We start from the raw sequence: 24,885 nt of genomic DNA, 5'->3' as shown, positions 1-24,885 counted from the left end.
TCCAAAATTACTTGCTATTCAAAGAATTAGGAAAGGGTAATCAGATTTCAAGGGAAAACATAATCAGTAGATGTCAATTCTGAGACCACCCAGATGTAGGAAGTATCAGACAAAGACTTTTAATCAGCTACTGTAACCATGCTCCATGGGGTAAAAGTAAATGCTCTTGAAATGAATGAAGAGATAGACATTCTTATCAGAGAAACAAACTATAAAAAAGAACCAAATGGAAATTTTAGAAATGAAAAACACAATATCTGAAATAAAAAATTCACTGATGAGTACAATAGCAGAATAGAGATGATAGAGGAAAAAGCCCATGAACTTGAAGATAGAGGAAAAGAAGTGATCCAATCTGAAGGACACAGAGAAAATGTATTATTATTTTTTAAATGAACAGAGCATCAGCAATCTGTACAATAATATCAACATGGAAAACATTTGTGTGGTTGGAGTACCAGTGAGAAGAAAGAGATTGGTGTAGAAAAATGTATTTGAAGAAAGAATAACTTCCCAAATTTGGCAAAACACAAAGATTCAGGAAGATCTGTGAATACCCCAAAGGAAAAAAATAAATAAATAAAACCATGCCCACACAAATAATAATCAAGCTGCAAATAATCAGAGAAAGAAAAATCTTGAAAAAAATGACATTACATATAGAGAAAATGGTGATTTGAATGACGATAGATTTCTCCTCAGAAACCACGGAGGTCAGACGACAGTGAATGACATCTTTCAAGTATTGAAAGAAAAGAACTATTTACACATAATTCTATATCCAGCAAAAATGTCATCTAGGAATTAAAACAAAATAAAGACATTCAGGAATAAAGAAATTCTCTCAGAGAGTTTGTTGCCAGAAAAATCTACACTGAAAGAAATGTCAAAGAAATCTTTCCAACTGAAAGGAAATGTTTCAAGAGGGAAACTTGAAAATTCAGGAATGAATGGCCAGCACAAGAAATGGCCAATAACTTGGTAAATGTATAGAGTATTTCCGTCCTCTTAAGTGCTTTAAAGTATGTATGATTGTTGAAAGGGGTTTTCAATGTATGTGGATGTCCTACATATAATGATTATAATATAAAAATGGGCAGGCAAAGGGACCTATATGCTAGTAAGACTTCAACATTTTACCTGAAGTGGTAAAATATTAACTCTAAGTAGACTCTGAAAGGTTAGATACACATATGTATACCGAAATCCCCAAAGCAACTATTTAAAAAGTAATACAAAGAGATATAACCCAAAAAAGCCAATAGATAAGAGAAAATGGAATATGAAACATATTCAAATAATCTAAAAGAAATCAAGAAAGGAGAGAAACAGCAGGGGAGGAGGGCTGGTAAACAGAAGGGACAAACAGAAAACAAGTAACAAAATAATAGACCTAAATCTAACTATATCAATAAATACATTAATTATAAATGGTCTAAACACACCAATAATTGCGCCATATGGGGTATTGAAAAAACAAGACTCAACCGTATACTGCCTACAAGGAGCCCACTTTAAATACAGTGATGTAGATAGGTTAAAAGTAAAAGGATGGAAGAAATATCTACCAGCCAACACTAATCAAAAGAATGTTGGTTTGGCCATTGTTAATATCAGATAATGTAGATTCTAGAACAAGAAAACGCTAACTCTTTATGGATACGTGAAGGATGGTTTTAGCAAAATCCAGTTTGTTTGTCAATGACCTTTCTGGAAAAAATAATTTGTTCTGTTCTTTGAACTCTAGTGCCAACTGAAATTGCCCAGGACTAAAAAGCAGAGAAACGGATGTTTTTCTGATTTCTCTTCCAGTGATCTCACCCAACGCAGAAGACCGCAAAGTCATTTTAGAAACTGCTTCCAGCTAAGGGTTGATATGCTCAGAGTACAAAGAGATGGAGACAACAACTTAAAAAATCATGCTATGATCCTATGACCCAGCAGTTCCACCCCCAGGTATAAACCCTACAGAAATGTGCACCAAAGACACGCATTAGAATATTCACAGCTTCACAATTTATCGTACCTCAAATTGGGTAACCCCTCAAAATGCCTATCAGCAGTAGAATGGATAAGTAAATTGAGGTATATTCACACAGTGGAATGTTATACAGCAATAAGAAGAAAGAAATCACAACTATACACAACAATATGGATAAATCTCAAAAACGCACTATTGAACAGAAGTCAGACACAAAAGAGAATATACTTTATGATTCCATTTATATAAGTTTCAAATACAGGTCACACTATTCAATGATGTTAGAAATCTGTATCTTTGTGTGAAATTTAATTGAGCTGTATCTTTTTCTGCACTTTATGTGTATTATGCTTCAATAAAAAATTTAAAAGGTGTCACTCACTGAAATTTGTACACACTGCTTTGATATTTGACATTAATGGGATGCAACTTTTATTTAAAAAGAAAGTGGAGAAGAAAGCTCACAGTTTTTTGGTCTTTGCTCACTCATAATGTCCAATTGTTAACAACAGCGTAATCTGTCATTTTGTTTATATCACTCACAAATCACCAGCCAGCATGGTAGATGGAACCATCTGACCACGTTGGGCAGTGTGGTGGAATGGCAAGGATAGGAAACTGGAAATGAGAGGTTCTGGGGCTCCTTGGGTTACCTGCATACCTGATGACTCAGGTAACCTCTCTGAGACTCAGTGCCCTTATCCATAAAATGAAGTGAGAACCACTCCTGGCTGGGTTATTGTCAGGTTTAAATAAGACCATGGCTGAGTAAGTATCTAGTATGTAATGATTTCAAATATTGTAGCTTTTTATATAATAGGATGACATTTAAGCACTTAGCCTGTAAAGAGTAGGGTATACTTTAATGTAATGTTAACACAATAGTAGCAATTACCCATTTTTTAGAATCAACTCTGCACCAGTTGTTTTCTTCTTTGTAGTCCCATTTACTCCTTAAAATTACTATTAGTGACAATCACAGTACTAATAATTACAGATCATGTAACTCCGTGGCCTAAAGATCCTTGTATATCCTCTGTAGTGGATGTCTTGGGGGTGTCACCCAGATTCTACCCTTCAAGACCTCCCAGCATCCTGGTGTGATAGCAGCTGAGGGCTCGCAGCTGAATCCACCTCCAGGAATTCCCCTTAGCCAAAGGGAGTTGCTTCTCCCAAGGTGACTTCCCCTCCCCCGGGACATCCTGCATCCAGTGGCTGCTCAATGCCTGGGAGCAAATGTTCTGCTTTCTTGACTCAGTTCAGGACACGTCCCTTTCCAGAGCTCTCTGTGAGATCGCTGGGGCCTCTGCTTCTATTGCATCCCAGTATAACTTCTCCTCCTGCCACATTTTAGTACACTCAGCAAACCTCCTGCACCCCAAATCAGAGCCTGTTTCCTGGTACTTAACCTAAAAACAATCTCTTTAAACTGGCTGGCATTAAGTCTCTTCGTCACCCTTTTGAGTTTTCCAGCACCATCTTTCATTTTTCCCACATAGCCCTAGACTCCCAGTGTCGTGAGGTGCTCACAGTTACCTGGGGATCCCATCTTTCTATACATCCATGACCTCCCTTTTTGTACATCCTCTCCTGCCTCATATTCTTGCTACCCTGCGAAGGACTTCAGCTCTACAATTCTTTCTGACTCTCATCTTCCACAGATTTCTTTTTTCTGTACCGCCCAATGGCCTGTGTACATCTAAGTCACTCTAAGACTTGCGTTGTCTTGCGAATGATCGATTTCCAGGGAAGTCCCCCTCCTGACAGCTGTGTGTGCATGCGGAGCTGACTCAGAATAGACTGAAGAATAATGGCAATTCCTGGATCTGTCTGTAGGTGGCGCTGAGTTACCGAACGCTGGTCCGAGACAAATTTCACCTTCTGCAAATTGTTGCATAAGGCCCCTAATACAATTTCAGAAATGTAGAAAGTTTTCCACGACAGAGAAACAAAATAGCTTGCCATGCAAATGTACACAAGACATGGGGAGTGCAAGATGAGAAGGAGCTTCTGAAGGAGAAATCGTTTGACTTTCATTATGCGGTTTCAGTTGGAGGCTGATGGATTCTCCCCATCAGCTCGTGTTACTTAACTACAATGGAGATAGAGCATCCAATGTAGGTCTTAGCCTAACCTGGAGTTAAGAAGAAGTAGGAATCTGTACAAACACATTAAAGAAAATCACAATGACATCCACATAAAGTATGTGACTTCCGTATACTTAAAATTCACGCCATTTTTAATATTGTAAATTGAGTGCTGAGGTTGCTAATTCCAGTTAGAAAGCATTAGAAATATATCTCCCAATGTTAATAAAATGATAGAGAAGGTGGGTGGGAAGTTTCAAAGCCTAACAAGTATTTAAAGGAGAGGAAATTGGATTATTCGAGTGAGGTGATGGCGGAGGGTGTCACCATCTATTTCTTTTGAAAGAGAAAAAAAAATGCCAGGGGCAGTGGTTGGCTTAATTAGTTAGAGCACGGTGCTCATAACATCAAGTTCACTGGGTTGATTCCCATATGGGCCAGGGAGCTGCGCCCTCCACAACTAGATTGAAAACAATGACTTGACTTGGAGCTGATGGGTCCTGGAAAAACACACTGTTCCCCAATAAAAAAAAAAATTTAAAAATTAAAAAAAATGCCAGTCCCTTTCCCTTAGAGCTAATGTAAAGTATTGCTTATTGCAGTTTTTCTTAGATTATGAAAAAAATTTTAATCACACAGAGAATTCCAGACAGTAATACAAACACCCTTGAACTCACCATGCAGAGTTGACAAATGTTGCATTTTGTCCCATTTACTCCAGTTTTTAACTATTGGTTGTTTATTACTGGCACGTCCTTGTGTAACTGAAGGTCTTAGCAGGGCTACATACAGTCAATTTGGACGTATGCCAAATTCAAGTTCTGTAAAATTGGGGGGTTAAAGATTGTGTAACTTAGCATTTGTTGTTTTCTTGATGAAATGGTAGCGAATGGGAAGAAACCTGAACAATGCCAGAGGTATTTGTATCACTAAAACCTTTTTTCCCCCCAAAGCATCTTCACAAGTATGTTATCATTTTACTCCAATCAAAGCAGCCGTCAATAAAAATGTGATGAGGAAGGAAATGGAAGCCCAAGACGAGGGTTTATCTCGGGGTCGCTTATCATATTAGCAGCCGCCGGGATAAGAACCCCAGCTTCTGGACACCATTTTATTTAGCACACTGCCTAAACTCAGACGACTGCTAAGTTTGAGACCTGCACTCACTGGGGCAGATTTGTGCTGACACAGGGCTGCCTCCCTGTTTGCCTCCCCCACCCAGGGTTTTCAGGAATGCTGGGCACTTATGGGCCGAGATTCAGAATCTTTAGCTCTCACAGGGTAAAACCAGAGATGTTTTGGGGTTAGGAGAGGGGTTTATGGGCCTCCATAATTTCCCTGGGGACCTATCTTGAACTGGGGGTTTCTGTAAGGAGCCCCAGAACCCAAAGAGGACCTGGATTTTCTAAAACAGTCTGGGGCACCCCTCCTGCTGGGGCACCCTGCAGGGCAGAATGGAGCTTACCCAAGGCCCAGATAGGACTTTGAAATGTTATGGATTGGATTCAGCTGCTTTCAGGCTGGGGCAGTAACTGTTCCCTGCAGGTTGTGGGGTAGTGCACTCAGGCCCCGACTCTTGTGCTGTGTATCCACCAGGCGACTAACATCCTGAGCTGTGTTCCACGCCAGACAGTCCTGGCTTGCATCACCGTGCTGCCACTTACTAGCTATATGGCTTAGGCAACCCGACCTGTACTTGTAGAATTAGTAGGAGCCACATGTGTAATTTAAAATTTTCTAATAGCCACATTGTAAAAAGTGAAAAAACAGGTGAAATTCACTTTAATAATTTATTTTATTTAAGCTGATGTATCCAAAATACATTTTTGATGTGTAATCAATATGAAAAGTTATTACTGAGATGTTTTACATTTTTGGGGGGTGAGGGGGAACTAAGTCTTCAAAATGTATTTTATATTTATAGCGTATCTCAGTTGAGAACAACCACATTTCAACAGCTCAGTAGCTCATGTGATGAGTGGCTGTTACTTAGATGGTATAACTCTAGTTCATGGGCTGTTATGAGGATTAAGTGAGATATTATACATGAAAGTTGCTTGACTGGACTATTAATAATGCTATTATTATTTTTATTATTCTTACCAACAAAAAGCATTCTCACACCCAGGGGAGCATCTTCTTCACTCTATTACCGACTCCTCGAACAATGACCCAGGAGAGATCCTACACAGAGCAAAGCAGAAAGGACCCAGCTCTCCATCACTCTTCATGTGGCCTCCATAATGAGACACTGGTGAGCACCAATTCCTCCCATTCCTGTACATATGCCCCTTTGTTCTGTGGCTCTGCCATTCCTTCCATCAACAGGTGGAGTCTATTTCTCCACCTGTTGAATCTGGGGTTGGCCATGAAACTTGCTTTGGCCAATGGTCATTAGAAAAAGGGCCATTGCTATGGAAGGCAGTGTGGAGGTTCCTCAAAAAATTACGAATAGAATTACCATATGACCCAGCAATCCCTCTCCTGGGTAGCTACCCAAAAAATCTGAAAACATTTATACATAAAGACACTTGTACTCCAGTGTTCATTGCAGCTTTATTTATGGTGGCCAAGACATGGAAACAACCAAAATGTCCTTCGATATATGAATGGATAAAGAAATTGTAGTATATATACACACACAATGGAATAGTATTCAGTGGTAAGAAAAGATGAAATAAGACCATTTGTGACAACATGGATGGATCTTGAGATTATAATGCTAAGCAAAATAAGTCAGAGAGAAAAAGCAGAGAACCATATGATTTCACTGATATGTGGTATGTGAACCAAAAACAACAAAAGAACAAGACAAACAAATAAGAAAGAAAAACTCATAGACACAGACAATAGTTTAGTGGTTACCAGAGGGTAAGGGGGGTGGGGGGTGGTAGATGAGGGTAAAGGGGATCAAATATATGGTGATGGAAGGAGAACTGACTCTGGGTGGTCAACACACAATGGGATTTATAGATGATGTAATACAGAATTGTACACCTGAAATCTATGTAACTTTACTAACAATTGTCACCCCAATAAACTTTAATTAAAAAAAAAAAGAAAAGAAAAAAGAGAAAGGGCCACAAGTAGAGATTTGAAATATGCTTGCACGTTGGGTCTTGCTCTCACTCCCTTCTGCCACCACACAAGCGAGCCGAGGCCAGCCTGTTGGGTGATGAGCAACACATGCTCCTAGCCGATATCCTGCTGACCACCAGACATGTGAGCAAGGCCTTCCTAGGCCATCCAGCCCCAGCTGAGCCAGCCCCGATACAAAAAGCCACCTAGCTAATCCGAAGAACCATGGGAAATAATAAATACTGTAAGCCACTAAGTTTTCGGATGCTTCGTTAATGTAGCAAAACTTCACTGACACATCCTGACTCAAGGCTCAGAGATTCCTCTTACCTGGGGGTGGGGGCTAGTAAGGATCAAAAGTGTGGCCATCTCCCATACTAACTATACAGGACAAGTTTCCGACATAGGGAAAGAGGAGTCAGGGAAATGGTGACATTGTCAAAGATGAAACTCATTGGAGACCGTCAGCTGCAGTCCTGTACACGACAACACAAAAGGCTATATGCCATTGCAAAGCAAAATTGCCTGTTTCTGTTTAAAACCAGCTCTTTTGTCCACCTGTCCTTCATGTTTACATGGGGCTTTTAAAGGTTTTTGAAATTTAATATTTTTTAAAGGTCTTTTGAATTTTATTTTTTATTATCAGGCCATACATGACCAAGATACACAATTTGAAATTTATAAAAGGGTATACAGGGAAAAGAAAGCTCCTCCGCTGCACCGCCATACCTCGGCCCCTCAATTCTGCTCCCCAGAGACAACTGCTATTATCAGTATCCTGGGTCACCGTCCAGAGCATTCACAAGCACGTACGTACGTTTCCATTTATATAAATGGTGCCTACGATAGCCATTATTTGACACCTCCCATTTTTTTTCACTTAGTATATGTTGGAGATGGTTCTATATAAATCCAGTTAGAGCTGCCTTGTTCTTTTTAATAGCTGCACAATGTACCATAATTTATTTAACCACAATTCTATTGATTGTCCAAATGTATTTTATAATGTTTAAAAAGACAAAGCACCTTTAAGAAAATCTACTTGGCTAAGGTGGCCAGTGAATCATTGTAAGTCATTTAGTGCACATTAAATTTTACAAAACCTTGAGCTTCAAAAGTTGACATGGAAGATGGGGTGGGAGGTAGAATTTGCTGGGTCTTCACACAGCCGTGGGCTAATTTGTAAAGCATAGTCTTTCGGTCTCTGAGCACAAAGGAGAAGGGACAAGTTATAAGAAGCTGAAAGTAGATGAAAAGGACTTTTTTGAGCTAGTCAGAAAGCCGTTGAGGTCCTGATTCACAGCTACCTGAGGAAAGTCAGGGTGCAGCTAGGCCCTCCTGGGCACAGCGGTGGGGGTGGGGTAGGGCTGGGGCACCGCTGGATAAAGTCCCCCCCTTCACAAATCGGAAAATAATTGTGATCAGAACACACTGATTCACAAGGGGACAGGATATTTGAAATCAAAGTTGGGGCTGAAAATTTGGTCCATGGATTGTCCGACCCCACTCATCCACTGCCCTAAGCTACACATTTGTCCAATGACAGCAACCCTGGGACTGGCAGATCTCCAAAGGGCACTCTTTGGCCATTAGCAAAACCACCAAGTGGAAAGCGCTGCCAAAACACGTGGCCTCCTCTTCCCAGAAAATAGAATTGAGACGTCTCGCTCACTCTTATTCCACCCAAGCACATCCAGTAAACGAATGTTGCTGGTAAAACTTGTCTTCCATGCCACCCTCCCTTTCTGTACCCTCTGTTCTATGCGGTCCTTTCTTCTCCTATACCCACGGACCCTGCTCTCCTGGATGGCCTCAGGGGAACCCAACATTCCCTGACTCATCTTTTCCAGTCAGAGCTCCTTGCAGCATTACGCATGCCCTCAATAGAAGTTGCTGTTCTGGCCACTTGTTAATGCATTGGACAATGGTGTAGTCTGGTTTCACAGCTGTAGAGGAAATTGGTGCTCTCATATGCTGTTAATAGCAATATAAATCGATACAGTGCTTTTGGAGGGTAATTTGGCAATATCTGTTAACATTTAAAATGCACACACTGTGACCCAGCATTTCCACTATTAGGGAACTCTTCTCTTCAAAATAATCTCAGGCAAATGTCAAGATATGTACACAAGAATGCATAATAGAGCACTGCAGAGTGGTATGTAACAACAAAAAATGGGAAGCAACCTACATATCCATCAATACAGGAACTGTTTAAATAAATTTTGACATAATCTTATGATGGGATACTACTTCATCATTAAAAGAATAAGGTAGTGACTTGGAGAGATATCCAGGATGTGTTATTAAGTGAAAAAAATGAGTTGTAGACTAATAGATTTTACATGATTATATTTTTATGAAAATGTACATATATAACATACACAGCCATGTCTATGAAAACATTTTTTAAAGCCCGGAAGAATTTAAACAGTTAACAGTGGCTTCCTTGTGGGACTAGGATTGTAGAATTCAAGGGAGGGATTTTTCTTTCTTGATTTATAAAATGTTTATAAATTGTGGTTATATGGGTTATTTTTATGGTTTTCAAGATTTGTAAAAAGTCCGTGTGTGTTCTAAAACAGCAGTCTATGTGAAGGGTGGTAGTTGAGTGGGTGTGGCATGTGCGAGAGATCTTCTGACTCCTTTCAATCAAGTAACTTTGGTTTTGTCTGTTTACTGGATCACCCCATAAAATTTAATTTGAAGGGTCCTGGGGCTAAAAAAAAATGTTTTCAAACTTCTGGCTTGACAGTTCATTCCTGCAACAGGACCCACAAACACTTTACCCCCCAAACTAAGCCAGGTGGCTGAGCAGGCCACAGGACTGCAGTTTTGTGTGAGGAATTAGAACATAGCATCCCCCACAGATGGCTGCTCCATCTGCTCCGAGGGGGGCTGGACTTGGCTTGGAAATGAAGAGGGAATTTCCACACCTGGGCACATTGGGGACTTACCTTCCCAACACTAGTGGTATTGCACCCATAGGTAGCTGACCCAGGTGGGGCACAGGTCTCCAAAGAAGGTCCCATTTGCTGCCACCTGGCATGCCTGAAGCCCCTGGCACTAGCCTGGGAAATGCCCGCATCCCAGAAGAAGCAGGAAGGACATAAAGGGATAGGTTCAGACAAAGAAGAATGACCTCACATTCATTCATTCCTTCATTCATCCACCCAATAAATATCTGTTGGTGTCTCCTGAAGACCAGGCATTGTGCTAGGTACTAGGAGAGAAGTAGGATTCCTGCCCTCAAGTAGCTCAGGGTCCAACACAGCAGTTCTCAGTCTTTAGAATGTACCGGAATGCCCTGGAGGACTCGTGCAGACACAGACTTCCATTTCCCACCCGCCGCGATTCTGAGTCAGTAGATGGGGAGGGCCCCTTGAGAATTTGCTTTTCTAATAAGCTCCCAGGGGGTGTTCATGCGGCTGTCCCAGGGACTCCACTTTGAGAACCACTCGTCCAGTGGCCGCTAGTCAAATGCCCTAAAGCTGAAACCTACACCCTGAGAACTGGCAAAGAGAGGACGAGATTAGGAAACCTGTAGCTCCAGCGATACCAGGTGCCCACAGCGGGGAGAGGCCAGGCCAGAAACTTCAGGGTCATCCTAATACCTCTCCTTCCTGCTTATGTAGGTGAATGAAATGCCTAGAGCGAGGCCGGGGAGAAAGGACAGACAGGTGCCGAGGCCCTGGTTTCCTCCTTGGCTCGCAGCAGACCACCTGCTTTCCCGGGACCCTGCAGGCCCCACAGCAGTCCTGGCACCAGAGAGGAGAGGCTCCCTGTGTGCTGGAGGATAGAGGTTTCTGAGGCCTTCGCATCCCCCAGGAGGGTGCAGAGAGCCCCCGCAGTCCCTGAAATGGAATCATTGCCACGGGGTACATGCAGTTCAGAGGCAAATTTAATCTGATTTAGAAAAAGAAGGTCCTAGAGAAACTCTCCCATGTGAACAACAGATGCCACCAGGAACATTTGTTCAGCATTATTCACAATAGCAAGGATTAAGACAAAGCCCATACAGCTCTCAACAGAGGAAGAGACAAATTGTGGCATAGTTATGCAACAGACGAAATGGATAACCTAGCACAACATGTATCAAGATGGATAGTACACCTTGGAAACATAATGTTCAGAAGAAAAAGAAAAAAAAACAACCCACAAAAAGATAAAGAATGAAAAGAGAAAAAAAGTAAAGAGAAAGTACATTGCAGATCACACATACCGTATGATACCATGCAGTGTTTAGGGGTACAATGCATAGAAGGCAACATTAAAAAACCACACATGTTATTCATGAACAGAATTCATGACAGGAGCCGACCAGGGAGGGCTTGACAGGAGCGTCGGCTTTAGATCTAATGTATTTGTTCCTTTAATGAGGGAATCTTAAGCAAATATGGCATACTGTTAAGATTTGACAAAATGGGTAGTGGGTCTGTGGGAGTTCATTGAAAAATGTTTTTTATTCTTGTCTATGTTTCAAGTATTTCAAAGAATTTTAAAAATTAAATTTAAAAAAGGAAGCGATTTTCTTGCACCCAGGTTGGGTGGGGAGCAAAATGCCCACCTGACCCACTGGGGTCCAGTGAAGGGATGAGCTCCAGCTCCCTTGCTTCCCTTCTCAGGGTTGTGGGCAGAGGCTGGCCAGTTTACCCGTGTTGGAGGCTCAAGGTCAGATATGAAGATTGTTTGAGCCTCTCAGAACCCTTTGCTGGGCAGAGGGCACCAGGAGCTGCCCTGAATTCACAGCCAGGGCTGCAGAGCCCTACCTCCACTTCATTCTTGACGTTGACCCAGCTGCATTCCTCCTCCAGGTCCGAGGGGTGTCCAGTGTCCTGGGTGCAATCATGGGGAGTCTGGTGCACACAGAACTTATCCTGGATCTGGATGACCTCCCCTGAGCCACGGTTTATGGTGGCGTTGAGGCCCTCACAGGCCAGACTCTGGCTGACACCTGTGCAAAGGTAAGGTGACACCTTAGGAGGACTGATGGTCACGGATGGGCAAGTGCCTGGTTGATGGGAAGTAGATGGGTTTCAGAGGTCAGGACTGTGAGATGCAGGGACACCGTGGCAGCTGACTCAGCAGGGGTGAGAGGTTGGCTCTGGAGCCAGACTGCCCCAGGGTCAGATCCAACCCAGCCATGCACTGGCTATGTGACTCTGCAAATTACTTAGCTTCTCTGTGCCTCCTCTTCTCTGTAGGAGGGAGTCCATACCACACCCCATAGGGTCACTAGGAGGATTAAATGAGTTTATACATATAGAGTAAGGGCTATACAAGTGGCAACTGTTTCTACCTATTTTGAGTACCTTCCTTGAGCCTTATCTAAAAAGAATGCCTGGCACAGAATAGATGGTCAACTAGCATTTGCTGAGTGAATGAGTGATTTTAGTGAGTCTTCCTACTAGTCCTATGAGCTGAGCTATTGCAAACATCAGGCTCAGTGGGTTACTGTGCGGAGACCCCACTCCAGCTTGCTCCTAGCACATGGTCCACGCTCAGTAAACATTTGTTGAAAAAGAATGACCTGGCTCAGGTGTGCACAGCCAGAAAGTGGGAAATGCTGAATTCAAACTAGGCTTATCTGCCTGGTAGGAATGCCACAGAGTAGGGGTTGCCACAGAGTATAGACCAAAATCTGTGTTCATTTCTTATGGCTGCTGTAACAAATTACTGCAAATGTAGTGGCTTAAAACAGCATAAATTTATCATATTGTTATAAAGGTCAGAAGTCCAAAAATGGGTCTTACTGGGCTAATAATCAAAGTGTAGGCAGGGCTGGTTCCTTCTGGAGCTTCTTGGGGCGAATCTGTTCTCCAACCTTTTCCAGCTTCTAGAGTCTGCCCGTACCCCTTGGATTGCGGCCCCTTAATCCATCTTCAAAGCCAGCAGCATAGCATCTTCAATCTCTCTCTTTCTGACCACAGGAAAACCTGGCTCAAGTCTCAGCTCTGTCACTTCCCAGCTGTGTGGCCTTGGGCAAGGCACTTAGCCTTTCTGAGCCTCACTTTTCTTAGCTTTATAATGGGCGTACAATAGAAGAGTGGAGGGACTTCTATTTTTATGAATAATGTACACAGAGTGCCCAGCTCAGCACAGGAACTCCTGCTTGACTCCCTTGAACGTTTCATTTTTAATTTTTAATTTATTTTATTTCTCATGTACAGTTGACATTCAGTGAAGATTTTCAATAGACACAACTCCTTAAACTGCGTATGAATGGATGTGCCATATACGGAAACCCGCCATTGCTGCATCTACAAAGCAAGAAACCATTGAAGAGACATCGCCGGAAAGACATATTGCAGAATTCACATCCCTTGGCGGTGAGTTTCCCAAAATGAGCTTTCCCGACTGCTCCTTTATTAAAGCATTTCCATCCACTCTGGTATATTTCTGCAGTATATTTAGCCAAGACCAAGTTATCAGTTTCTAACACCCAGTCGTTTCTACGGGGCAATGTGACACAGTGGGACCCTGGCTCAAGACCTCCCTGCCCTTTACTAGCTGTGTCATTTGGAGCAAGGCATTTCTTCCCTGGACTTAATTTTCCTCACCCATAAAATAAGAGTAGCAATGCCTACTTCATGGGGCAGGTGTAAGGATTAAATGTGACTGTTTACTTATCCATTGTTGATATATATGGGCACCAGGAAAACAAAAAATTGTCAGAATATATGGTTCCTTCCCTTGAAGACCTCATTGTCTAGGGGGGATGATGCCTAACTAACTGAAGGGCTGTCATAGAGGCGGGGACAAAGTCCTACAGGTGCACTGAGAAGGTCTCCCCTGGTTGTACTAGGGTTGGAGGAAGGAGCCCTCACAGAGTAAAGGATAAGTGAGTTTCCAGGAGGTCCATTAAAATGAGACTAATGTGAACTGAGCCACGCTAAGCACTTGATCTGCTTCAGCCTCATAAGGTGGGCAGCGGGGGTGGGAAGACATGTGGAAATGCTTTGAAAATAGCTTAGTAATTATTTCCCTAGACTCAGTTTTATCACCTGTAAAATAGGGACAACAGTAATGACCTCATCGGTTATTGTAAGGATTCCATGTGATAACGGACACGAAGCACTCAGGATAGTGCAGGGCACTAGTCTATCAAGAACTGAAGAAGTCGTAGGTGGTAGTATTAGGCCCACGCAAAGAAATGCAAGTTTCCAGAGTGTCAACTATGTGCCGGATTCTGTGGCTAGGTGCTGTGCATGAATGTTTTAATTTGATGCCCAAAACAACCAAAGAGGAGGGTGTCCTTCCCATGGGACTTGGGACATATCAGTGTGCTCTATGGAGCTCGAGCTCTGGGTAGGAAGCGATGGTGAGGATGCAGCCACAAGTTCCAACGCAGTATCACCGCACATACCGTCTGTGGGTCCATTCTGAGCTGAGTTCCCTATGAGTCCAATGCACCATTCCCTGTCCTGGGAGACGTGCTTCCACAGAAACTGCTGGGTGCCTTCATCACGAGTAAAGACCAAATGGCCTCCTGGCACCTCACACCAGTTCTGGGCGCTGTAGAAGGAGCGGCCAAGAGGCACAACTTTATAGCAAGAGTCTCTGAAAGCCACTTGCTTCTTAGAGCAACAGCTGTCCTCCTCCGGCTTAGCAGCAGTGGTCATAAACCCCAGAGCGAGCCCTGGGAGTGCCAGGCTTGTTGTGCTTGAACCACTGCTGGAGAGTCTGGACGGAGCTGGCTCTCAGTCCTTCACAATGCTCTTACCTTCACAGCCATCTGCCAGCCAGCCTTTCTTCTCTCTTTGCATCTAATAATAGCGACTACCTCTTGTTTAAGAAACAAAGACTCAGGATGAATGTGTCTGCAGTTTTGCTGCCCCCCCCCCCCCCGCTCTTTGTTTAATGCCAGTTCCAAATCCAATTAATTTGCAAAATGGTCTTCTAAAGGAAGATAAATCTGCTGTATCACCTGTCTGCTTGTCATTCAGTCAACTGGTAGCTTCTGATAAAAATTCTTCTCTATTGGTTTTATGTCATTACCCTTGAAAGACAAATGCTTCATTAGAAGCTGTCAGCATGTGGGAAGTATGTGATTTTAAAAAATGGCAGAAAAGTTAGAGTTAATGGGATTGCAAAAAAAAACCAAGTCGCACTCATATCCAATCTTATTGTCTAGAATGGCCACTGTGCCCAAATGATAATCATATTCTTCCCAGTGTGGCTTAAGTCCTAATGGAGATTTTTCTCCACCCTCTCTGATTCATCACATCATTAGTCATGTTAAAGAGTAAAAATTTCCTTCCTATAAAATTTATTTGATGTCGTCATGAAAATAAGCTTTTAAAACTTCAAACCTTCCCCTCCTCATCCAATGTCTAAACCCTCCAGGTGGGTGTCCGTGGCCTACGGATCAAGTTCAAGCTTCGTAGCTTTGTATACAAAGCTCTGTATGAACTGACCCCTGACAATTATTTCCAAACAGTCCTCCCCCCACCCCAAAATGTGGAGAACCAGGCTCTCTTACTCATTGCCAATGGAACAGTAAATTGGTACAACCTCTGTGGTAGGCAGTGTGACAAAATCTATCAAAATTTAAAAAACACAAGCTCTGTGATGTAGCAATTCCACTTCTAGGAATTTCACCTACAGATAAATTCGTATACGTATGTGAAATGCCGTATGTTATTCATTGCAGAACTTTATAAGAAGGAAAAATTGGAAACAACCTAAATGTCCATTGACAGGAAACCAGTTAACAAAATGTGGTACATCCTACATACCCACTGAAAAATGAACAAAATCTTAGTCTACAAATTTGGAAGGATCGCTACGACTTTTGCTAATATTAAAAGCAAAGTATGAGACCTTGTTGATGGCCTAATGCCATTTACATAAAAACATATATGAATATTTATCTGTATGTATATAATATATATCTCATAAAGGACATGCAAGAGACTGGCCATAGTTGTTGCCTGGGTGGTAGGGGCCTAGGTGAGTGGGAGACAGAAGAGGGAGCAGACTTGTTTCACTGGCCACCTTTTTTAGCTTTCCTGTTTTGTGCCATGCAAATATATTACCTGTTCAAAAAAAATAAATTCTTCAAAGAAAAAAAATCTCATGGGCCTCTCGTCTCCCCCACAAGCTCAACGTCACAGCTCTTCCTATCATAATTAATTGCTCCTGACCTTTCTGTCCCACCTCTGTGTGGTCGGTCCCCTCAACCAGGAACCCCTTTCTCCGTAGTCCTTCCCTGATCACCTTCAAGATTCAGCTCAAATTTCACTAACTTTGTAGAACTTGCCTTATGTAATACGCTTCTCTCCTCTGCATTTTGTTTTTCTTTTTTAATACCAGCTTTACTAAGATATAATCCACATGCCATGCAATTCACCCATTTAAAGTGTTCAAGCCAAGGGTTTTCAGTTGATTCACAAGGTTGTATAAGCATCACAACGATGACTTTTAGAACATTTTCATCACACCAAAAGGAAATTCATTAGCAGTCACACCCCTTTTCCTCCTCCCCCCAGCTCCTGACAACCACTAATTTACTTTCTGTCTCTGAATTTGCCTGTTCCAGACATTTTATGTAAATGCAATCATACATATGGTGAGGACTTTTTTGTGACTGGCTTCTTTCACTTTAGTACAGTGTTTTCAAGGTTCATCCATGTTGTAGCATGTATCAGTGATTCATGCCTTTTTGTTTTGTTTTGCTTTGTTTTGACACTCAATAAAAGTTTGTAGAGTAATAGTTGAATGAAGGGTTTTCCAGAACTAATAAATCCCCGCCTTTGTTTGCCTTCCTGAATAATGTGTGTTGTTCATGTAACTTGCAAAATGAATTAAATTTGCCAAAATTACTATGTTACTTTAGTGGTGGGAAAAATTGTTTTAACTACTAGTACCAGAGTTCTTCTTGGAAATCTTTTCTTTAGGAAAATACCTACATAGACCATTTGGGCTGGGATAGGGCATGGTTTACACCAGGGGTGTCCAAACTTTTTTCAACGTTTTTCACTAAGGGCCATATTCGGTAAAATACACAAACATCTGGGCCACTCACTCGAGGTGAAGTACGTATTGCCTCACCTGGTTTATTTAAGTAAACTAAATACATTTTTGGAATTTGCTGCAGGCCAGTAAAAAATGGATCGCAGGCTGCAGTTGGCCCGCGGGCGCAGTTTGGACACCCCTGGTTTACACCATTGCAACAAAAACAGCACTGGTGGAAATGGTCTGCATAAGAAGTTAGTAATACGAGGTTGGAGAAGGGAGCCATGAAATGTGGTGGGACCCTGGAACCTACAAAAAAGGTGTCAGGTAAACAGTTTTTCATGGCAGGATGGCCACAGAGTTTAGAGAACACGGTTGTCTAATATTTGATTTTAAGTTGTCACCTTGCTCTGATATGTCTTTTTTTCTCTGTTTTTGCTCCCCACCCCTTTGTCCCCCAAGCCCCTGGCAATCACTACACTCTATCTCTATGGGTTTACCTATTGCAGACATTTCATATAAATGGAATCATATAATATTTGACCTTCGTGTCTAGCTTCTTTCACTCAGCAGAATATTGTCACGCTTCATCCAGTTTGGAGCATACATCAGTACTCCATTCCTTTTCACGGCTGGGTAATATCCCAGTGTGTGGCTAGAGCACGTTTTGTTCATCCATGCATCCATTGATGGACTCTGAGCTGTTTTATTCTGTGAGTTTCTTGCAGGGAAAGAATAACGTCTCTTAAAATCTCTGTCTATCCCATCACTGGCACATAGTGGGACTCGATGCACGTTTGCCAGCCTGGCCCCATCGCCTAGGTCCCTGGGGCTGACGCTTGCACCCTTTCCCTTTCCAAAAGCCCTTCCAAGTCCTCTGGAGTAGCCCTACCAGACAGAGCCCAAGGCATGTCATGGCTGATTCACAGGCTGGGCACAACTGGTCTCTTATCTCCGGGAGCCAAGCCTTTAATGACTTCCATTAGAAAACTATGTAGAAGGCCTCACGCAGAGATAATGTATCTCTTTGGGTAAAGGCTTAATTTATGTTGCTCATGGAACATGCTTGGAGACATTTGATAAGGAACCCAATTGGCAGGCTAAATTCCATTTTCACATTCTTTGCATTCTGATAAATTGCATGCTCCTGGGCCTGGAACCCAGCCTGATGATGTGAGCTCCCGGTGTGCCTTAACCTCTGTGTACAGGAAAAAAGGAAGCAGGACATGGCTGGACACGTGTGAATGTTTCCAGCGATCACATGCAGCTATCTGAGCTGCCTAATCCTGATTTTCAAGGTCAGCAAATGAAAACAGAAAGAGAGGGAGTCTGGTTTAAACAGAAGCATGAAAAGAACCATAAAGATGGCCATGCCCTGTGGCTCAGACATCCCAGTCCTGGGAACAGACCCATTTTAGTTTGGGTTTCCCCAGAAGCCAGCTGAGACAAGAATTCAAGTGCCAGCAGTTCATTTGGGAGAGGATGCCCGGAGTACACGGTGGGGGGGGGGGGGGGAATACATTGCTCTATGTGAATTGGTGTTTTTAATTGGTCTAGTGAATCTTTGCCCTCCATTTGATCGAAAGGCAACAAAGCAAAAGAATTCTCATGGTCCCACTACCCTAATACATTTTCATTTCTCTGTGCTTCCTTTGAATGCTTCTTGCCTTGAAGCTAGGTGTTTGCCCAGGCATAACCGTAGTGTGAGTATAATTAGTCAATATTGCACCCTGCATGTCCCACTTAGCGTCTGATGGTAAGTCTTTTCCATGTTGCTCAAGGCCTTTGACATTGGCCTGGTGGTGGCTGTGCCTCCTTTCTCTGAATGGACATTACTAAACCATTCCCACGTTGCTAGATATTTTGTGTGGTTTTCGTCATCTGTTTGTCACGTGTTCAGTTTTGCTATTCTAGTCAATGCTGCTGTGAACATCTTGCACTTACCCTTTAGCCTGGGCTGAGGTAGCTCCTGAGGGTTGTAGCAGAAACTGTCAATGTCCCACCTTAACCCTTCACGCTTACCACGTAAGGCTTCTAAATGGAAGTGCCTGCAGCTTTTTGTCTCCCTTTGCATATAAGGGATGGGCTGGAAGTGCCTGGAAGTTAGGCCTCTTGGGAGACACTCTCATCCTTGATTGACCAGAGTTGGTGGACCAATCCTCCAGCTTCCTCCAAATAACTCTGAGGCGTGTTCATAACATCTCCAGAGTCCCTCAGCCAGAATGCACTTCAGTTGCCCGTGATGGCAATGGCCTTGATAATGCACCTAATGTCTTCTCTCCCTGTTTCACTTTCCCATTCTGCGACTGGCCCTTTCTGGGTTCACCTTCCCAATAAACCATTTACACTTGAATCCTTGTCTTGGGGTCTGCTTCTGAGAGAGCCCAGGTTTAGACAGGCCTGCTCCCAGGACTGCGATGCTGGCCCACAGGGCGTGAACATCTGTATGATTCTTGGCTATGGACTCAGTGCCTATTTAAACCAAATTAATTATCTTTCTGTTGTTCCTGCTGTTGTTCCCCCGTGAAGACTCAGACTGCCGGATCAAATCCTGGGAAACATGCTCAACAGCTGAGCTGTGTCCTTTCCTGATGGTTGGAATTCTATACTTGGGGACCATCTCTGAGCAACTGATAATGACCTTAGTCATTGGGATGGTGAGTGGTGGTCTCTCAGTATTTTAGACATGTGTGTAGGTGAGCCCTCCATGTTTGTTCACATATGCTAAGTTGTTTGCTTCTATATGGTGGCTGGTAACCTGGATCTTGAAGGACTAGCCAGGAAGAAAGGGGTGGCAGTAGGGAATTGCTGGAAGGGTGTCTCAAGGAGAGGCCCCAGAATGTCAGATCCTTACTTCTTGTCAGTACCCCAGAACCAACATAAACTACAATACCCTACATTATCCTCCATGGGCGGTCTGCCCTGGCTGACCTCCATATTTTTACACATGCTGTTTCTCTATTGAGAATGCCTTCTCTCATATGCTTGCTTGCACACTTATACCCTTTTACCCTTTTTCCAATATAGCTCAACTATAAACCTCTTCCCGCAAGTTTCTCAGGCTCTACAGGTGCCAATAACCACATCTTCCATGTCCTCAGAGCAGTTTAACCTACTTTCATCTTAGCACTGTTTAGAAGTTTTCAGCCTTAAAAAAGAGAGCAGAAAGAGTGAGGAAGAAACTACAGGAACTTGGCTGTAAAAATAAATCCCCTTATAGCTTTTTAAATTTCTGCTTTTAAATTGTTTTGCTTACTGACTATGTGGATTCCACTGTATCCTCCAAAAAGATTTTGAAGTCCTAACTCTTGGTACCTGTGAATGTGACCTTATTTGGAAATAGGACCTTTGCAGATGTGATTAACTTAAGAAGAGGCCATGCTGGATTTGGGTGGGCCCTAATCCAATGACTGTTTCTCCTTATAAGAAGAGAGAAATCAGTACATAGAGACACACAAACACAGAGGGAAGGCAGCCATGTGATGACAAGCAGAGATTGAAGTCATACAGCTGCAAGTCAAGAAACATCAAGGATTTCTAAGCAACCACCGGAAGTTAAAAGAGATAAGGAGAGATTCTTCCCTAGAGACTTCAGAAGGATCATGGTTCTGCCAACACCTTGATTTCGTACTTCTGGCCTCAACTATGAGAGAATACATTTCTGCTCTTTCAGCCACTGAGTTTGTGGTACTTTGTTATGGCAGCCCTAGCAAACTAATATAATGACGATGTAGCACAATGAGGCCATGTACCATTCATCCATTCGATAAATATTTGTTGTGCACCTACTATGTGCCAGGCACTATGCTAAACTCTATATTTTAAATAGGAGAGTGACATGATCGGGAATTTCAGCCAGGTCACCTGGTGGCAGAGGAAAGGTAGATTGGAGGGGGTGAGAGTAGAAGCAGGGAGACCCAGGAGAAGGCTGCTCCCAAGAGGTCAACTATAGTGAAGATAGTGGCTGGGGGGCTGGAAGAGAGAGGAACAATCTGAAAAAGTATTTAGGAGGTAGAAATGTCAGGACTACAGTCCAGGCTATGACCTAGTAGTTCTTATTGGGCCCTGAGTACATGGTGGAAAACTGAAGTATTCTATCTCATTCATCAGAAGACTTCCTTTTCTACCAGTAATGCTCGTAGTATTTCAGTCTCATCAACTCTGCCTCCCAAGTGTGGCACATTGTTATTATTATTGGTATTATTAATACTACTACTATTTTTTTAAAGGATTTGCTTTTCAACTTTTATTTATTTAAGTGTGTTTTTCGAGGACCCATCAGCTCCAAGTCAAGTAGTTGTTTCAATCTAGTTGTGGAGGGCACAGCTCACAGTGGCCCATGTGGGGATGGAACTGGCAACCTTGTTAAGAGCGCTGTGCTCTAACCCACTGAGCCAACCAGCCACCCCACTGTTATTATTTATTTGCATTCCTTAGGAGTTGTGATTTCCTACTCATATTTTTCTATCTCTAATACCCAATATGACACTAGTCTCTGCAGTCTAGTAGGACTTTGTGGAACTAATGAATGCTCTTAAATATGAATTGCCTAATGTGTGGTCTTTCCTTTAGTGATGAAGTGTTCACTCCAGGAGCCCTAGGGCTGCTTTCCCAGCACTCCCTACATCCTGCTTCCTGAACAGGCCTGTGGACAGTGTGGGTTTTCACCCCCAATGCTTCTTCCTCGGGGAGGCAGCTGCCACCTTTGCTGGGACTTTGCCTGTCCCCTTGAACCCTGCTATCTGGGATTTCCACATTATCTGCTCAGCTTATCACCTGATTAATTAAAGGTACCATTTAGAAGCTAACTTAATTGGAAAACTGTCAAGTAATTTAGATATGATAACATTATCTCCAAAAGGGAAATATTAACTCATTTTAGGCAATCATTTTGCAATAGGAGATACGGAATTGCAAAATAAGGCTATTGGGGTTTTTTTTAGCACACACACAAAATTTGTTTTTACTTCTTCACCTCATGGCTGTTTTATGGACACAGCATATTCCGTGCAATAGTAGCCTCAGGGAAAGGTAGCCTCCTTTTCCCAAATCCTTCCCCAAAATTACGAAGTAGGAGGATCCCACAGTTCATATCCCCCATCCCTGCCCCGTGTTGTGTGATCTCTGGCCCTGTGGCACAAACTTACCGAGCTCCATTTGCTTTCTCAATAAAAAGAAGATAATAAAATGCCTGCAAGGTCTGTGCCAGGATTAGAAGATATGGTGTGTGCAAATCCAGAGCAGGGTCACCCATTTGTGACCCTTTCCTCTCCCTCCCAAAGGGAGGAAATGAAGCCTCCCTGCCTCTGAAGGGCAGACCAAAATTCTGTGTAAGACAAGTTACTTTCTTTCACGTTCCCATTGCCCTGTTCTTTTATGCACTAGCCAGTTTTCTTTTTTTATTTATTTTAAGTTTATTGGGGTGACATTGCTTAATAAAATTATATAGGTTTCAAGTACGCAATTCTATAATACATCATCTGTGTATTGCATTGTGTGTTTACCAAGCAAAGTCAATTCTCCTTCCATCACCATATATTTGACCCCCTTTACCCTTTTCTACCACCCCTCTCCCCCTTACTCTCTGGTAACCACTAAACTGTTGTCTGTGCATATGAGTTTTATTTGTTTGTCTTGTTTGTTTGTTGCTTTCAGTTTTATATCCCACATACGAGTGAACTCATGTGGTTCTTGACTTTTTCTGCTTAGCATGATAATCTCAAGATCCATCCATGTTGTCGCAAATGGCAGTATTTCATCTTTTCTTATGGGCAAGTAATATTCCATTGTATATATGTACCACATCTTCTTTATCCAATCATCTATTGAAGGATACTTTGGTTGTATCCATGTCTTGCCAATCATGAATAATGCTGCAATGAACATATAGCTTTACAGATAAATGTTTTCAGATTTTTTGGGTCGATACCCAGAAGACGGATTGCCGGGATGTATGGTAATTCTAGTCTTAACTTTTTGAGGAACATCCATACCATTTTCCATAGTGGCTGTACCAATTTACATTCCCAGCAGCAGTGTATGAGAGTTCCTTTTTCTCCACAGCCTCTCCAACACTTGTTATTACTTTTCTTGTTGATAATAGCCCTTCTAACAAGTGTGAGGTGGTATCTCATGTGGTTTTGATTTGCATTTCCCTAATAGCTAGTGAAATTGAACATCTTTTCACGTATCTGTTGGCTGTTATATGTCTTCTTGGCAGAAGTGTCTCCCCATTTTTAATTGGGTATTTTGTTGTTGATGAGTTGTATGAGTTCTTTATATATTTTGGATATTAGCCCCTTATCAGAGGTATTGTTTGCAAATGACTTCTCCCATTCAGTTTGTTGCCTCTTTGTTTTGTTGATGGTTTCTTTTTGTCTGCAGAAGCTTTTTAGTATGATATAGTGCCATTCATTTATTTTTGCTTTTACTTCCCTTTCCTTTGCGGTCAAATTCATAAAATTATTTCTGAACCCAAGCTCCCTAAGTTTAATGCCTATGCCTTCTTCCATGCAATTCATTGTTTCAGGTCTTATATTTAGAGCTTTCATCCATTTAGAGTTAATTTTAGTGTATGGTGACAGATAGCAGTTTAGTTTCATTCTTTTGCACATGGCTTTCCAATTTTCCCAGTACCATTTATTAAATAGGTTTTCTATTCTCCATTGTATGTTTTTGGCTCCTTTGTCAAAAATTATTTGCCCATATATGTATAGGTTTATTTCTGGGTTTTCAATTCTGTTTTGTTGGTCTGTGTGTCTGTTTTCCTGCCAATACCATGCTATTTTAATTGTTGTCACTTTGTAGTATAATTTGAAGTCACGGAGGGTGATATCTCCGGCCTTGTTATTTTTTCTCAGGATCGCTTTGGCTATTTGGGGTCTTTTGTGATTCCATACAAATCTGATGATTTTTTGTTCTGTTTCTTTAAAAAATGCCATTAGGATTTTGATGGTGATTGCATTGAATCTGTAGGTTGCTTTGGGTAATGTGGCCATTTTAACTATGTTGATTCTTCCAATCCATGAACATAGAATATTTTTGCATTTCTTTGTGTCTTCTTCAATTTCTTTTAATAATGTCTTATAGTTTTCAGTGTATTCCTAGATATTTTATTCTTTTTGTGGCAATTGCAAAAGGAATTATTTTTTTCATTTCTTTTTCTGAAATATAATTGTTAGTATATAGTAGTCACACAATAAATTTTTGTACGTTGATTTTGTATCCTGCGCCTTTACTGTATTTGTTTGTTGTTTCTAATAGTTTTTGGTGGCGTCTTTAGGGTTTTCTATATAAAGAACCATGTTGTCTGCAAAAAGTGACAGCTTGACTTCTTCATTCCCAGTTTGGATGCCTTTTATTTCTTTCTCTTGCCTGATTGCTCTGGCGAGGACTTCCAATACTGTGTAGAGTAACAGTGATAAGAGGGGACATTCTTGTCTTGGACCTGATTTTAGAAGAAAAGCTTTCAGTTTTTCACCATTAAGTATGATATTAGCTGAGGGTTTGTTGTATATGGCCTTTATTATATTGAGGTACTTTCCTTGTATACCCATTTTATTAAATGTTTTAATAATAAATAGATTACATTGACCAGTTTTCATCCCATTTTAAGGCAGTGAATGCATTATAGAAATTTAACGGGTTTAAATTTAAAAGTGGAACACCTAGTTTTACTCACATATATACTCTGTTCCTTAATCAGCAACTTCAAAAGGTGGAAAGCATTACTATGTAGTGAGGAAGAACGTGCACTGACTAGCTGCTGACCTTGATGAAGTT

At 41.9% G+C, this 24,885-nt stretch overlaps 2 protein-coding genes across 3 annotated transcripts in view; one reads left to right on the top strand and one right to left on the bottom strand.

The window, feature by feature from the left end:
* Positions 1-14,768, bottom strand: part of LOC109459290 (polycystin-1-like protein 2) — a 47,156-nt gene extending 32,388 nt beyond the window's left edge. The window contains 6 exon segments of the mRNA XM_074316009.1: positions 7,486-7,562; positions 7,564-7,596; positions 7,598-7,622; positions 10,104-10,212; positions 11,916-12,157; positions 14,513-14,768. Coding sequence (XP_074172110.1) covers positions 7,486-7,562; positions 7,564-7,596; positions 7,598-7,622; positions 10,104-10,212; positions 11,916-12,157; positions 14,513-14,768 — 742 coding nt within the window.
* BCO1 (beta-carotene oxygenase 1) overlaps positions 11,972-24,885 on the top strand; it is a 62,215-nt gene continuing 49,301 nt past the window's right edge. The window contains exons 1-2 of one of the 2 annotated variants that reach the window (XM_074314530.1): positions 11,972-12,110; positions 13,317-13,475. The gene's annotated coding sequence lies outside the window, so the exon portion shown is untranslated. Of the gene's footprint in view, positions 12,111-13,316; positions 13,476-21,874; positions 21,894-24,885 lie in introns of those variants that run through there. The other variant, XM_074314529.1, reaches the window with a different exon arrangement.

Source organism: Rhinolophus sinicus, linkage group LG11 (assembly GCF_036562045.2).
Source record: "Rhinolophus sinicus isolate RSC01 linkage group LG11, ASM3656204v1, whole genome shotgun sequence".
Classification (NCBI taxonomy): domain Eukaryota; kingdom Metazoa; phylum Chordata; class Mammalia; order Chiroptera; family Rhinolophidae; genus Rhinolophus; species Rhinolophus sinicus.
This window is presented reverse-complemented; position numbering and strand designations above follow the sequence as displayed.